This window comes from Trachymyrmex cornetzi, unplaced genomic scaffold, assembly GCF_001594075.2.
Source record: "Trachymyrmex cornetzi isolate Tcor2-1 unplaced genomic scaffold, Tcor1.1 scaffold16, whole genome shotgun sequence".
NCBI lineage: Eukaryota > Metazoa > Arthropoda > Insecta > Hymenoptera > Formicidae > Trachymyrmex > Trachymyrmex cornetzi.
In genome coordinates this window covers 1582917-1600804 of record NW_017296201.1, presented here as the reverse complement: position 1 = coordinate 1600804, position 17888 = coordinate 1582917, and the positions used below count along the sequence as shown (strand labels likewise).

At 36.3% G+C, this 17888-nt stretch overlaps 1 protein-coding gene across 1 annotated transcript in view; it reads right to left on the bottom strand.

Moving 5' to 3' along the window:
• mam (neurogenic protein mastermind) overlaps positions 1 to 17731 on the bottom strand; it is a 191617-nt gene extending 173886 nt beyond the window's left edge. The window contains exon 1 of the mRNA XM_018503556.1: positions 17465 to 17731. Coding sequence (XP_018359058.1) covers positions 17465 to 17731 — 267 coding nt within the window. The remainder of the gene's footprint in view (positions 1 to 17464) is intronic.
• Positions 17732 to 17888: the final 157 nt, after the last annotated feature.

The window sequence follows — 17888 nt, the reverse complement described above, 5'->3', positions numbered from 1 at the left end:
ATCGCGTGAAATGCATCTCACGGCACGCACACACACGAGAATATCCCACTGCTGTGAATCGAGTATCCCTTCTCTCCGCGCCATATCTCTACGCGTGATTCCGTAGCAATTGGTAAACTATCTCTGACGACACGTACAAGTCGCATCTGAGAGCTCGATCGCGCGGCTCTCATACGGCAAAAAAGTTTGTTGCCAGAAAACCGAAAGGATGAAGGATATTTTGCACAATTTACTGACGTCCTTCGTTTGTTAGTTTTTTCTTATCGACACATTGTTCTAAGGATCATCGTGTGTCACACATAATCTTTAGAATATTCCATCTATCAAGCTGTAAATTCATGTCGATATATTTGTGAAAAGAAATGTGTCTTCAGATTTTTAAAACTCGTACAATATTTTAGTAATGACTTGATGCTTTATTTTAATTTTTTTAATCATATAAAGAGGATTTATATATATAAAACTAAATATGCCTTTAAATAAAATTATATTACAGTTTTAAATATTACAAAATATTATATATATATAAAACATAATTATTTTATATACATATATATCTATTATTAAAATCGGTATGATATGTTAAAATTATATTAGCTCAGTTATTTTAGTATACATATATTCATTTAATATTAATATGTGTTATTTTTATGCGTTTTGTATTAAAAAATTTATTTTTCTTATAAAAAAAATTCCAATAAAATCCCAAAAATCTCACATTTCGGGTTTTTTTTTAAGCGAATAAAACTCCAAAAAATTCCCTGAATTTTTTGGAGTTGGCAAAATAATACCAACCCTGGCACCTGATTAGTCATTTTTTCTATTTATTATTTTTTTGAATGTGAAAGCTATCAACTTTTGTTTTTAATAATTATTATTTACAAATGTTCTGCATTTTGTTATTTTTGAAAGAACAATAGAACAATAGAAAGTGCTACCGGAAGAATAATTATTTTTTGGAAATTAATAAAATGCCGAAATTAATAAAATATAATTTCACAGACACCGTTAGATTAAACATTAATATTTTAATAACAAGTTGGAACATGAAGCTTTATCGATACGTCTCTCGCGTACGGATTCTTATTACGCCGCTCGTCCGCAGAGAGTAGAGAAAGTTTCCCGTGCGAGTCACGCAAAAGCGCGGGGGAATCGCTGAAGACGACGGATGTGCAACGCATGAACGTTACGCAATATCCGTTTTACTAAAGTCCTCGATTGTAAAAAGAAAGGAAACCGCGGGGACTGTGATTATATTGCCGTTGCGCGCCGAAATAAGGGGATTACTTATTAAACCGGCGATTTTCATGCCAGTAGTAATAAGCGTAACAATTTCATGCCAAGTAACCTGGTTTCGATTCCGTACGACAATAGGGGGTGTGTACGCGAGCGAAAAACGTTTGCATGCGAGGATCGTAACGAATTATCCGACATGTGCATTTCTACATTGTCCGCACACGCGACCCCGATTCTTTTTCTTCTAAAAAGAGTGATGGCGATCTTTTACCGGTGGACTCTAATTTCTCAGAAAAAGGTAACTTGCAACAACAACTATTCTATTAATCTAAATACACTTCTATAGTAATGTTCAACAAAATATTGAACGTTGTATGTATATCTATTATATTAGCTAAAGAGTTTTTCATGTCAAAAATTAGATGTAGAGAACGTTAGATAAATGGATATAAAGACGGAAAAATATTATTTATTATCTATATCATTTGTTAGACAAAATTGGGGGGTATGTGCGAATCGATCGTTCTGGGAAGTCGCGAATCGATATTTATAACGTCTAAATTATTTCTTCAAATGTTATTCGTATAGCAACGCGCAAAATAATGAACCTTATTTACATCATTCTAGCGTTAGCTTTGTAATCCGTAGTGCACAGTTGTTTCTCGATTTGCGTGTGAAATTATTAACATCACTGTCGAGTGTTTGCGAGTAAACGTGAGTCAAGATCTGTGTATAGATCAACAATAATCTGCACTTCGCACTAGTATCTAGCTCAAATTGAATTTTCATGACTGATAGAATCTATTAATTACCGCATGCATATCAATATTATTGAATCTTTCATCGCGTTTTATGATTATACAAGGTGTTTACTGAAATTTTGTAAAAAAGTTTCTTGAAAATTCCCGGATTTTCCAGATATTTTTATCTAATATTCCATTAACATTTTGAATACAATTTTAAAATATATTGAAGTGCAACGTAAACAAAATGTATATTACATATTAGTAAAAGAAAAGGATTCCACGAATATCTAATATTTTTTACGGTTGAAGCCGTAAAACTTATATTTAACAATATAAGGAAACTTTACTAAAATATACATAGTAGCGGTGAGCTAATTAGCGAAGTTTGTCTTCTATTTTCTCTCCGATGTTTTTTTTTTTATAAAAACATGCGAGACACACAAGAATGTATGTAAGTATAGACGAATGTGTATACTTGTGACTGTCAACATTTCTTTGCATTATCAAAAAAGTAATCAAAGAAACAATGTTTTCAGAGAGAGGCATAATTTAAATTTAAAAGTATTTAAAATTAAAAAATTTTCCTGAGAACTATTTATTTCATGAAAATCCCTGTTTTTTTTTTAAGGATAAAAAAGAAACCCCCTGGAAATTCCATGTTTTCTAGGTTTTTCTAAATGTTTTATTATTATGTGAGTACAATGATCCCATTATTTGTAATCGTAATGATTTGAAAAATAATAATTTGAAAAAGCAATTTGTGAAAATTACACTTTGAACTATCCATCTCGAGAGAAGAAAGCCTTTAATTAGCAACTGACAATGAGTCCTGAAAAAATCACTTATTTTCAAAATATCTCTCGACATCTCTCGTGAGATAATAATTAATACGCAATTAATTTCTTCCGCATAAAGTAAGATTACCCACAAGTTAGATGTCAAAGAACTGTTACATACAGAAATTGTTCGTTGTGGCTATTTTTATAGATGTAATACATATGTAAGATCCGCGACTATATACGATAAAAGGCTGAAGAATATATTCAGGACGACAATTACATTACTATTCCGATGGTATCCCCTATAATGGCGATACTCTTCCTTCCTCTCTTTGATTCTGTCAGGAGAACCCTGCACAGATATGCGTAACAAAGAACTCACGCTGGGCAACCTGAATTTGAGGTTGCATTGTCTACACCGGCGTGCTCAATTTTTTCCAACGTAAAATAGACGTTGTTATATGTCGAGAAATCTTCTAAACTATCTTCTAAACTGTCGGATGAATCATTGTGGTAAACTACCACGATTCTTTTTTCAAACTAGATTTCATTAAACGTGTACAGGGTGTATGCATTCCGTATTTCACATTTAATATCTTTTTCAAAGCAAGCTTTCTCTGATACACATGTGTCAAACCGTAAATCAGTTATTGTATTTCGAATTTAGCTAACGGAATTTTAATCAAAGTCTCGATTATCTAGACGTTCGAATCATCGAGTATTTCAAACCTACATGCAAATAAATTTCCACCGGGGAAAGATTCGCAGCAGATAGCTCACGTCTCGTGTATTTTTGTCTGAATCCGGTTTCACGATTGTCGGGGAAGTGGTGGTTTCCAATTAGAGTTAAATGTTCGCCGGCGCGGTCATCAACGCCGCTGCATTACCTCCGGTATCCGTAACTTCATCTAGACGCATAACGCGTTTCGTCATCTCTCGTCGCGTGATGAATTCCGTATTTTTTTCTTTTTTTTTTTTTGCCGTTAAAACGCACGTCGCCAGGCACGAGTAATGAAAGTCGCGGGATAGAACGCGCCGCACCTGGCGCGGTAAATCGTTACGTGTCGGCAGTAGCGCGCACGCCGAGATCCTTTATTGCGGAACATTTATTTTCTTCATGTATGATCACGGTTAGTGGACTCTCCCTCTCTAGAATGGCCATAATTATTATTTATCTCGCGTGCGAGAGAGATCCATATACAAACGAACCCCCATCTTTCTCTAGGGGCATCTCGGATACGATTAGGACTCAATGATAGAGTAATGATAAAGTGAGTCGATCGCATTTTATAAGGGAAACCAGCCTGAACTCTTTGCCGAGATATACCGTATTCATATGGTCGTGCGGACCATCCAACGTGTACGTGACCGGCCAGATTAAGCCTGTCGCTCATTACGCGCGCTCTCGGCAAGAGCCATGTGAGCAGCCGAGAAGAGATATCAGTAGAATGCATACAGAGTCCGAAAGACTAAAATTCACGTTCGTACAAGTTCTCGCATGAGCTCGATCCGTATAAAAATCGCATTATATTATATGTACATACTTGTCGTATCATACAGCGCGTTATGTAAAATACAAGGCACCGATCTCTTTTATCCCAATACTACAACGATACCGCAAACGACGCCATAATAAAGTCGCGCATCGTAAACGAACCGTTAAATGGCGAACAGCAAAAATCGAGCGGTGTCCGAGCGGACAGCATCGCGAGATCTGAAAAGAGATCTCAAGGCCGCAAGGAAAGGGATCGCCCGAAGCACGTTCGGCGGTATGCGTCATACGTCCGGAATGTAACACCCTCCATCTTGTCCGAGTGCAGCCGTAAAGGGGCAAACGTCTTGGTGGGCATTATGGTTCGAACGGCCGACGCACGAACGCGACGCACGAACGTGCCGCCCAGAGATCGAGCGAGTCGACGCGTGTCTGGCCTGGCTGTGTTTAGCCGCGCGTTGCTCTCCGTAGAGAGACGTGTATAAAGCACGTTTTAAGGCTCCTCTACATACAAGTCGTAGGAAACTGACCAATTCTAATCGAGTATTCTCCTTGTATTTCATTACGATCGGTTGGTTTCCTACGACTTAAGACTCCACGACCGGCTACGACTTTTATAGAGACTTTTGTAGAGGACCCTTAAGGAGCTCCGACGCGTCGGTCTGCTCCCTGGTCCGCGTCTCGTCGCCGGAGGTTTGCTCCCGTGTTTATTACGTGCCGGAAAGGTCACCTAGCCGAATGACAGAGAGAAAGAGAAAGATTCGTCCCTCGCTCGCATACGTACAAGCGAAGAGAAGCCCGAACCCACGCACGCACGCACGCATTATACGAGCGTGCGCTCGTTTTTGAGATCTCGCCAATGACCTACGAGTGTCCGCGAGACGAACGTTTCTCGGAACAGCGGATGCATTTCGAGGCTTTTGTGTTACATTGCGTCTTGGTCACGGCTGAGGAACAGCACCGGTGAAAGGTCTCGAAGATGGTCCCATTCATTTTTTAGAAATCATAATCCTTTATCGATTTTCAATTCGTTCAATCGTCATAAAGATATTTATTTTATATCTATCTTAAATATGCATTTTCATTGCCAAGTTTCTGTATAGAATATGCGATGTTGTAAACAATCTTCTATATTTTTGGCAGAGCAAAATCGACTGCAAAGTTTAGAAAGAACATGTAAATCATAAAAGAGGAAAATTCTAATGTCAGATATAATGTTGAGATGTCAGAAACATCTCATGCGAGTAATTATATTTGAAAAAAAAAAAACACGAGAGTATAATGTAGGTTTAATAGAACAATTTGTGAAATGATTCACTTCTATATAGTGCATCGTTTAATTTACAATTTATTCGCAACGAAGAGAGAGTAGCTATCATTTCGCGACGTAATCCCTCCCTGGCGAGAAAGCTGCACGCAGATAGCCAAGGTGTGCGTTTCGAAAGATGGGGGGTACACAGGACCGACTGTACAGCATACGTGATTATGAGCGCGCTCGCGATTCGCTCATAAACTTAATCAAGCCGAAGCGAAACCGCACTTCGACTCGTTCCAAGAGGCGCGCTCGGTATGTCCGGCGGAACTGCTTGGGTGGTCGGAACACAGCCACGAATTCCAGCCCCCGACGTTCCAAGAAGGTTCATTACATATCTCGTCGCGTAACGTCGTATCCCGGCATATCCCGAATCCCGCGGGATACGCGTCGGAGAAACACGCTTGCACTTATCAAACAGAGAAAAACAAAAAGGATCGCGAAAACGTCTTTCGTGACATGGTAATCCCGCTATTTCGCACTCTTTAATTCGTTTATATTTAATTTAATTTTAGATCTAATTGGGCTACCATTCAATGAGCGCTCAGTGATTCTTTAATATTGATTGAGTCCTAACCCAGATTAAGTCAAAGATGGCAATTGTTTGCGTCATTTTTGTTAATATTTAGATCTCTAATTTCTCATATATAAGGGAATTCATCAGAAGGTCGCCGGCAGTTACAACGAAAGCAACGCTTAGTCAACGCTATGACTGACAGCAAAGGTTCTGTCAGCCAGTAGTGGGCCATCACTGGCAGATGACTGGCTAAAATGACTGGGCCAGTACCAGGTCCAAGTTATCATTCAGTACTTGGCTAGTTTACCAGTACTGCGTCGATTGTAATACCCTATATGGATTCACCGTTTGTTTATAAAAGGGTGTCTTCCAACAAACGACTCAGTACAACACAGTGATTATCTCATCTCTGTTTAATATTAGCGATCAACAAGGATGTAAATGATGCACTGTGTCACGTGTCATGTGTGTTATCTCATCTCTGTTTAATATTAGCGATCAACAAGGATGTAAATGATGCACTGTGTCACGTGTCACGTGTGTGCCTCTTGTTGAAAGGCACCCGTATACTGTCAGAATATAAGGATTTAATATATATATGTATAGTAAAAAAAAATAATTGCATCAATATCTTATATGAATTATCCTGATAATGTTATCTTTCGCCCAAGCGCAACAATGAGCAAACCGTCACGACGAATTCAACGCGCATTATATTTCAATCTACAGTGTTGTAATATTTGAAATATGGATTGGTATTTCTCCTTGGCAATATGTGACGTTCGAAGACAGTAATAACAGAGTTATTATAGCACTTGAGGTGGCCATTATCGATAAATTACAGTTTAAGGGTAATTATACACTTCAACTAAGACGTTTGTGAGATTTTACCAACATTGTGGACGCGTACATTCTACGCTGGGTATTTTCGATGGCGTATCGATGCTGATAATAACACTGATAATGCTACAAAGTACTGCTTTAGCGTAGTTTTATCTATCGATACGCGGTAATTCGCATGTTACTCGACCACTTCGCCAAAGCGAACTTTTGTGTTTGTGTGCGCGTGCGCGTTTGTGTCTGGTTATAATTTGTGTCTTCTGGAAGCGCTTCCTCGAACATTATTGACAACCTTGCGCGCATATACAATTCTGATTATCGTGCAAACATCGGCGTTGGCCGATATAGCCTTGAAATTCTGCGAATCGAACACAAGGCAATCTGCATTTCACAAAGATAACGCTTCAGCGAGTCGCTTATGGCGTTGTAATTTTATCGAACTTTACCAAGCGAAACCGTTATCGCGCCTATTAATAAAACTTATTACACAAAAATTACTTCACATAATTTTTATAATATTTAAAGATATTACATAGCAGGCAGTGATAAATAAGAGAAGAAAAAAACTAATTTTCGGTACAAATCAACATATTAATTTATAAATCGGTTATCATAACGCGCTATTCTTTCGATGGAATGATCATATTCTTTCATCTTATCAAATACATTCATTACACAGAAGATTAATTTCATTGGATATCATAATATTGTTGAGACATAATGGTAATCGAAAAATAAAAAAAAAGAAAAAAAACACAACTCAATATTATTTTATTTGCCTAAAAAAACTACGTCAAAACATAAGACTTTACACCGCGTTTAAGAAAATAATTTTTTTGTTCATGATATACATACACAGTAAAAAATAAATATTATACAAGATATATATTATATCTCTGATAATAAATATTTTGAAGCTAGATTTTTTATAACATTATAAAACAAAAAGTCTAATACGAAAATATCGAAGGCTATATATAACAGTTTTCAAATGGGAAGAGTTTAATAAAAATTATGAATGACGGGGCCAGAATTTTGCGCGCTCAGGGATGTCGAGATGTTCAGATGAAGAGAAGACGATGATCTTGATTGACACATTGTCCTCAAGCTCATCTTCTCTTCATCTCAAGCTTAATTGCTTTAAGATAGCGGGTTGACTAAGCGTTGATCTATTAAGTCTCATAACTTGTAAAATACGTAATGAAAAAATTTTTGTCTGAAATATTGTTGTCTTAAACTGAAGGATTTTGAGATATTATAAAATTGTGATTAAAATGGACCCTTATAAGAAATATAATATGAAAAACATTCATCGTCTTCGCTTTCTGAGATGACTGAAATAACATAGATTATCTGGATATTTTATCTAAATGTGGAATAAGAAGTGAGAGAGAGACACACATTTATTATATCTAATATCAAAGAGAGTGCATAAAAGGAGAGAATGTATAGCTTTTGCGTCGAAATTCTTGTATAACACATTTATGCGTGCGAAAATCAAACATCGGTATGCAACGCCGAACAAGTTCTGACCGTTACGATAAAACTCGATCGTTATCAGTCCTTATGCTCGATCCGAACATGAATGGCATTCCACGAAATTCCGTTCGTCATCGCTAGTTTAAAGCCGGATCTGGACAAGCAAACAACGTGAACCAGCGCGAATGGACGGACTTGCTTCAATGAGTGTGGATGGCGCAAACACGAACGCTTAAACTTGCGTCGATGAACATGTTTCGTTTCTTATCAGCATATCAAAAGAAAGAGTTCATTAAGCTTGTCTGTGTTTATCGTAAATGCCCGTTCGCGCTCGCTGGCTTGATATGGATCCGGCTTCCTTAGTGCAGTGATTCAGTGAGAACCACTGCTGTGGACGATCCGATTAATCGACAGTGCTCAGGACGCGCGGTGAGGACGATACAAATCGTCATGCATACGGAAAGTCTTAGTGTCGTCAGATATCACTACCTCCGATGTCTCCTGTCTTTTTCGTCATTGTCATATCGTGTCAACTTGTCCAAGGTTGAACGGTACCGATTTGACGGAGGCAGGCCTCGCGAGCGAACGCGCTTGTAGGTGGAATGAAAGTCCGACTGGCCTCGTTTTGTTTTCTTCGTCGCCCCGAAACGTCTTTCCCTTTCATTTTATGCTTATCGATCATATTGAACCTACATCTTCTTAAAAGAAAAAATGGAAAAAATTGTAAAACTTAAAAAGTTACTTTTTCAATTTGATATTCAAATTACAGACGATTTAAACATTACAAATATATACATAAACAATCATCTCTCAACAATCAATTGCTGAATTGTGAAAAGACAGAACTTATATCGTAAGTGTCTCAAGATAGATGTTATCTATGTTTCTCAGTTGAATCGCGATTGCAAATATAAAGTAATGTTATTAGAGACTGAGAGAGTCTCAAAATCCATTTATTAAACCGTGTTGCGTCTCAAAATTAGTTCAGTGAATTTCTTCAGCAGAAACGCGACGATAAACACGGGTCTAAAAAGGTTGGGCCCGCCTAGCTTTTAGCAGTCGTACTGGGTCCCAACAAAACGGTGAAACGTCGTGCAACAAATTCGATTGTTACGGGCCAACACTACGAAGACGAGTAATCGAGACGTCTAATATCTCAGACCTATACGGTGTCCTAAATTGTCGGTGGGCGTTCAACTAATGGGTCATAATGAGAGTTGTCGGGCCAGCATAATGACCATGCTGAAACGAATGTCGATCGGCTCGAAAGGAAACACTCTCGATGGAAAAAGGATATGCGCGCGCGCGTGCGGTACAACAAACGGCTAGCAAAAATTCTTTGGTCCTAACAAATTGCTATCCACTTGGTCGGTTAAAATCTTTCGCGACCATTTCGCGTAATATTAGACGCACGAGACGTGACTGTTTGCGGTCGTTTTCGTCTAACCGAAAGGTATAACTAAAATACCGCAATCTCTCTTATTTCCTGCAGTTTCTTTTATTTGACAACAATTAAATTCGACGAATACAATAGCATAGCACAGGAATGGCTTACGTAGTTCTTTTCACTTATTCTTAACTGAAATATTAAAAACAAATCCAAAGGATAATTATGTGTCCCTAAATTAATTTCTGAATATTGTTTAAAAGTTTAATATAATAGTGTTACACTATTATATTATTAATAACACGCAACATTAAACATATTGCATGTTCAGTGCACGCAAAAATATTTTCCTACGTAAAATATAGAAATATGAGTGCGAAATATAAATACATCATATTAGGAAAATTAAAGGAATGTAAAAAAGACTGCAAGATTTCTAGCCGGATGATAATATAAGAAATATTTTTTGTTAAAAATAAAATAATAACAATAAAGAACTATAAGCCAAACTAGGTTGTAGTGCTACATTACAACTGTGTACGAATCGTTATAAAATAAAATACAAATATTTCGATCAAGCCTTAATCAAGCCATCTTTAGTGCACCTTAATCAAGCCATCTTTAGTGCACACATTTTCAATTGATTAAAACAATAACGGAATTCACACAATTATGAATCCGGTTAATATGAAATGTTAAAACTGCTTTTTTAAGTCAGATCTAGATCAAACGAGCGAGTAATACGAATAAAACTACATGTTTCAATAACGAGCTGTACCACCAATACGGCTATAAAAAATGAATAAATTGATTTTATAAAAGTAACATTATAAATTAATCCTCCGCCAGTTAAGTGGATTTTGAAGATACAGTGGATATTTCGATTGTAAATTGTAATTGATTAATTTAAATTTAAAAAATAAATAAATATAATCCAATTTTTTTATAAAATAAAAACTCGCTATTAAAGCTTCCACAAGTATGCGAAATTTTTTTTCGATTCTTTTACAGTCCGAAACAATATTATAAAAAATTGCACTGAAACTCAATGATCCAGATTGGCTGAGGGAAGGTACGAAATTCTACACGGCCAACAAATGCAACAAAGGATTAATTTTTGTAATTCAAGTCCTTTAATGTAATTTTGTTTTCTACATTCAATGAGATAGAATACGATATTCTGAAATAAAATGTATTGTGAAATTATTAATTGTCAGAATTGAGCATTTATTCAAAACAAAAATCACTCAAAACAACGGTGTTGGATTCATTAGGATGAGTGCCACTGCAACTGATCTCGTCGGTATCGTTCGTCGCTGAGCAAGTGACTCACTCCCGTGGTAGGATAAGAATGAACGCGAACAAATAACCTCGAGCTTCTCTCGTGCAACACTGCACCGATCGTTCGATCGCGCAATCATCCCCGTATATCGTGCGCCGCTGATTGAGCACCGCTGGCGATCTAGTCGGAGTGACATCCTTGTCGCGAGCCGTGACTCTGACATCCGACACGTGTCATTCGCGACTTTGAATACGAACGAGTCACGAGTAAACGACAAATCAATTTTGTGTGGTGTGGATCCGCATGTTAAGAATTTATTTCATTTCTTGAGACATGTGTAAAACCAATGTTCCTTTACGACATCATAATATTAAGACAGATCTAACGATTATCAAATTAAAAAGGATTTTTCTCTTCTATAACATTGCAAGAAATATTAAGATTTTAATAATTACCAGACACAATTTCATTTGTACTCAACATGAGAATTACGAGATATTAACTAGAGCAGTGGTAATAAATTATCTTTTGCTCATGTCACTGAAGTAACTCAAGTGTTATTCAAGTTTGATAAACTTTAAGTATGAACGTAAGAACGTACTAGAACGTACTAGAACGCACGGATAATTTTCTTGATCTTTTCTAAATATCTAACGTACTTCATATAACAATTTTATGTGATTCGAATTTTAATAAAATCAACATTAATAATTCGATGAAATTTTGAAGTGAATTCACAGTATATTATATAGATAACAATTTAGATTAAAATAATATAGATAGAAAGCGTATCCGGTTATATAAATGATAATTCTGTAATAATAAATTATGCATGTTCCTTTTCTATTCCCACGTGAATAACAATGTTATTACTTCACGTAGCCATCATTTTGTATTATTTTCTACAATATTATAAAATAGAGTCAGAGTCTATTACTTTAGAAATTCTGTTAAAGAGTGATTACTGACTTGTGTTAATAAAATTTAACTTAATGAAATGTCTTTTCGAAACTATTGGGGTATTTGAAGTTTTGTACTCATTCAAAACAGACGAAATTTTATAATTCTTCATCACCATATTATGGTAGAATGATATTTTACTGGATACTCTATTCCTAAAAATTTCAATCTCTATGTTGCACAAATCGTTCTCCAAGATTCAACAGATAAATTGAGAGCACGCGGGTCGAGCGAGAATGCCAAAAGGAAGGAGCGGCCCGCGTTCAGGATCTGGTTCACCGCTCTGGTTAGCTCCTCGGCGGAAATCGCGATTCCCACAGCTTTCCCCCGCCATTCGCGGTGGCCCGGCGTTCACGCGCACCATTGTTCGCGGCGCGCCGACACTACGATTATGAATGAGCGGAACGCGGGGCACGCAGCTCCACGCACTGCGACCTGGACACGTGCGCGTACGCGAGGTAGCTTTGGAATCAGAGAGAGAGAGAGAGAGAGTGCGAGTACGCGTGATTATCGGCGATCCTGTTACATCGTGTCGAGTAGTGTTTCCTGTCGATTCCCTCCCACCTCACGCGTCCAACTCCACCGTTTCACGTTGGTGATAACATTGTGTTATCAATCGGACGATATCACGAGAACGGAGCACGAAGCTGCTTGGCACGGGTGACTTTGTTCCTTGGCGAAATGACGTTGCATTGATTAAATCTCAGATACGTTAATCTTATATACCTGAATTAGACTTGTAAACATTATGACTACAGATAGCGAATGAAGAAAATAATTTTCCACTCGTATATAATGCAAGTACATTCTATTCGTGAATAAGGAAATTATTATTTCTTAGATTTTTTTTAATAACAATATGTTATTTTTTTAAATTGCTGAAATATCACAAGACGTATGAAAAAATTTGACAATGACTGGTGAAATTAATAAAAACGTTAAGGAAATTGTTTTCTATACCTACACATCTCCAAAGTAATCGATACGTTCGTCTCTCTAGTATCATCATATAGAGTTTTATTCTCTTCATTAACGAAAGCAAATACATACAATCGACAAGAATACGAAATCTCGCGAGCTATGTACTTCTAACTTCCGGTATCAAGTTCAGTTCATTGATAAACGTTCCTGCGATCTCTCCGCCATTTTATATATCGTAACCTCAGTCTTTCCTACGAACGCGCGAATTAATTATACCAACTTGGTAACAGTTTCGTATGACGCGAGTGTGTTACCTATCACCTTTATGGCTGACGGTGATTCGTAGGACGGGTGTGCATACGTCACGTTACACATACAGTACACCGATGACCCGACGTCATCCGCTGCGGGGAAGTTGTTATCGTTCATCTTTGCGCCGCACGCGACATTTATAAAGCGCGCCCCCACGGTGACGCGTTTGCATTTACGTATTACTTAATATCATATACCCTTGTTGACAACGTAATAATTACGGCAAACAAAAGAGCGCGTTTTGTCATACTCGAATAGACAATTGCTTTCAACAAATTATTTCAAGTGAAATTTTAAAGCAATCCCAGTTGCCGATGATCGATTCGATAAACTGCAGTGTTCTATCAAAGATTAATAAATACACTATAGTTACTGTGTCAATTCATACCGTGTGAATTAATCACACAAATACATCGCATGTTTTCCTAATAATTTTATGTTTCGATATAATGTGTTTACTTTGAGCAATATTTTTCACATTAATAATGTTTGCTTTGAAACTATTGTGTTCGACAATATTTTTAGCAGACACTTTTTGGAAACGTTTTTTTTAATTAAAATATTATTTAATCTCTTCATTTTTATAAAATAATTATAAAATATTTTGCGTTTCCTGAAACATAAATGTTTGAACTAATTACGTACATCGCAAAACTGTGCGTCAATGCATCTTGGACCATCTATTATAATTTGTTATTTTCATAATTCCATTTGTTTTAGAAGATAAATATTTGTATAGGATGCATAAATATGTGAAAAAGTAATTTTGAGTGAGACGTTCGTAACAATGACGTTACGAGTAACAAGGGCGATCGTAAGAACGCCCCTGCATTGACGTAAAGCCAAGGTTAACGCAGGGACGTCTCGAATCGAACGCCTACGGGAAACTAGCACGGACACGACCTACGACCTTAACGATTCCATACGTCCACCTGTTTCATCTTGATTTTAACGCCATGTTCAATTCATCGATTTAGTCGACAAACGTAGTAAAAACACGATTAATTAACACGATTAAACAAAAAAATTCTAAAGTCTCTTTTATTCGATTCCTATCAAAGCATAAACAAGCTTTTTTTTAGTTTATACGCTTGCACGATCGAATAGCAATCAGCTTACTTTAAAGAGAAAGAGAGAGAAATAAAATTATGTTTGAAAAAATTCATATTTTTACTTAGTAGTAGTAGAATTTTATTTGAATATGCTGCTAATACTTGTGAAAAATCCTACATATTGTTATATATAAATTAACGTCGATCAAACTGATACAGGTATTTGTAACTAACATAATAATACATAAACATAAATTTTTTAATATCTTTTTATTGCTATTTTATTATCTTATTTGCAATTTTATTTCTTTAATTAAGTTGATAAAAACAGTAGCTGAGTGAATTTAAATTGCTAATTAGTACAGCCATAGAAAAGATTAAATTAAAAAAAACAAAACATATCCTCAGTGCTGTTTTGTTGTTCCATCATTAAGTTAGTTGTATCATGTTTTTCCAGAAAAATCATTTCAAATATCGCGACGTATTATATCCTTCTGATTTTATTATTTGGCATTTTGATAAAATCTGATTTAGACGTCCCATCCTTAACCATCGAAAAGTACTCTCAGAATCACCTATATCAAGTTTAAATTAATTGCTCTAAAAATACCCTAATTCTGAGTTTATTGTGCTCATTATTTAAGTTAAATAAACTTCATCAGAAATGTAGCGGTGCTAGCTCGCGTACAAGAGTAAGGTACATTAAAACAATTAATTGCTGGGCTAGCTTAGGTCTTAAAATGTTTCTAGAATTAATTGCTCTAAGAATATCTTGATTCTAAATTTATTGTTCATTGTTTGAGTTAAAAAAAAACCTTACCAGAAGTGTAGTGGTGCTAACTCACGTTATAAGAGAATAAGGTATATTAAAAGAATTAATTGCTGGGTTAGTTTAGGTCTTAAAATGTTTCTAGAAATAATTGCTCTAAGAATATTCCGATTATGAATTTATTAGTGTACGTCACCCCCACTTTTAAAATTAAATTCCTGCGAATGGAAAAGAGCAATAAATTCGGGATTAGAGCAATAAATCAGCACTTAATTATGGCATACTGGCGTACTTTTTTTTTAATGGTAGAGGTATTAGCTTCACAGACGTCTTAAAATTTATACCACACGGTGTTGTCTAAATTTGTTGCTTTCGAAATATTCAAGTTTCAAATTCATTACTTGTGAAATAACCAAGTGTAATTAACAACGAAAAAGCTTTTTAGCGTGCAAGCAGTGCAAAAGTATCAGTATAAAAATTTGTTGCTCGCTTAAAATTGGTACCAAAGTATTATTTGAATTTGTTGTTCTCGAAATATACACACGTTTCAAATTTATTACTTGCAAAATAAGTATAAGGATAATAATGAAACCTTTCAACGTGCAGGCGATACAAGAGTGAAGAGAGTACTAGAAAAAAATTTATTGCTCTCTCAGTATCCACAGATAATAATATGTCAATACCAAACCAAATTTAAGCGACCAACACATTTTTTTCAGGTAGTTAACTCTTGCAACTGCCTACACAATGTTGAGACATTCTATGTGTTTACTATATTGATTCATGACATATTCTATGCATAAAAATGTCCAAGCAGCAAAAAATGAATAGTTTACGAGATATTTCATCGTAAAATATGCTAGAATAAAATTAAAATATATCATAATTTATTAAATTTTCGATAATTATATAGTATTTAATTCTTTTATATGCGGAATAACTAAAAGAATTATATTATGTAAAAAAATCATATAATTCTATTATATATAAAAAATAATGATAACTTTTATATGTGACTTTTTTTTGAGGAAATCCTAAAGAAATAAAAAATAAATTGTTACACAAAAATTATATGGTTTACTTGGTAATACAAACTTTAGGATCTCCTTAAAAATTCAATTTTTTCGAAAATTTTTATTATTAGTTATCCCCTTTCAGACTATATAACTTTTATCTACAACATGTAAATGTCATTTACAAAATATTCAAGGTAAGCAGTTAGAGTGGAAGACATATGTATGTGTTTATATGTATGTATACACATATATATATGTATATGTATGTTTATATATGTACATTCTTGTCTAAAAAATAATTAATTTTTTGTTATAGATTAAAAATTGTTTTTAAAAGAAATTTCTACACCACTGGCATTAAAAAATTAAAACCTTACGCAATTGCTTTTCTTTAGTCCGACTGATACAAACACGTTATTTGTTACCAAAATAATTCAACTTAATAAATTAGTGCTGAATAATGTTAATATGCGTATAAAATTCAGATATTCTCAGCGAATACCTTATTATATCGATATATATAGACTTCTTAATCCGTTTTAATACCGATCGAATAAGTTATAAAAGAGATACTTCTTTATTTAATTGCTGGCATGTTTGCATCAAATACGCAGCAACATATGTTTCTTCCCAGAAACTTTCGAGACTGAATTTATCGTATACAGACCAAAAATACTATCAATCAATTCTGCTTTCGCAGTTCTACGAACTAGGTTTATTCGCTTCTCCAATATGTTTGCATCGCAACTTGTATCTTCCAAAAATTTAACAAGAGAAACACGAAATTTGTGAAAAGTTTTGGAAGAAGTACTACCGAAACTTTTTTTCGTATACTGAACTTTATGCAGCAGATATGCGGTGATGGAGCGTTATCACGTGTGTTCGTCAATGTGACGCGCGTTTTTTGGAAGGATAATATCGTTTTTGAGCGCTTGAAAATACTGAAAAAATCATCCACATGTTGTAACCTACTGAAGGACCGTAGCAAAATTTCGTACGAGTATCTCGGGATTTTTTCCGGACGCAGGTAACATATATTGAATATATATCAGCCACGTTCGTTCGCCGCGAAACGCGAGGAGCGTCACTCGCGCGCGCTTCCATCTCCAGGGCGAAGAGACCCAGAGGGGAAGGAAGGAAGCAAGGAAGGAAGGAGGGACGCCGACGGCCGACTTTGTAACAAGTTCGAATTCCCACAGCGGCGTAGGAACACCTACGCCTGTTCGGTACGACGAAAGAACCGAGCAGAAGAAGCAGCAGAAGAAGTAGCAGAAGAAGAAGCAGAAGAAGAAAAAGAAGAGAAGGAGTAGACGAAGAAGACAGAGAGAGAGAGCAAGAGAGTGAAAGAGATGAAAAAGTCTCACCATGTGAACGTTGGAGAGACCGATCGGATCGTTCTGCTTCTTGTCCGTCTTCTTGGCTTGCCGCTTGGCCTTGCTCTCGAGGAAGCGTTGCTTCAGCACCAAGGTGTCCTGTATGTTCTGCTCGCACAATCCGTTGAAACTCTGATCGAACCTGGGGATGCAGTCGTTTTGTCTGCGCCGGTAACTCTCGAGTCTTCGTCGCAGGCGGTCTACGATCGCCTGCCTCTTCGGGGTGAGTACCTCACCCATACCGGGTGCTTGACCCATTTGCTGCTGTTGCTGCTGTTGGTGTTGTTGTTGTTGCTGTTGCTGTTGCTGCTGCAGGTGTAATTGTTGTTGGCTGGTAATGCCCAGCTGACCGGCGTTTAATTCGTGAATCGCAGCCGCGGATTGGCCGAGGACGTTGCCGGCGTGCCCGTTCGGG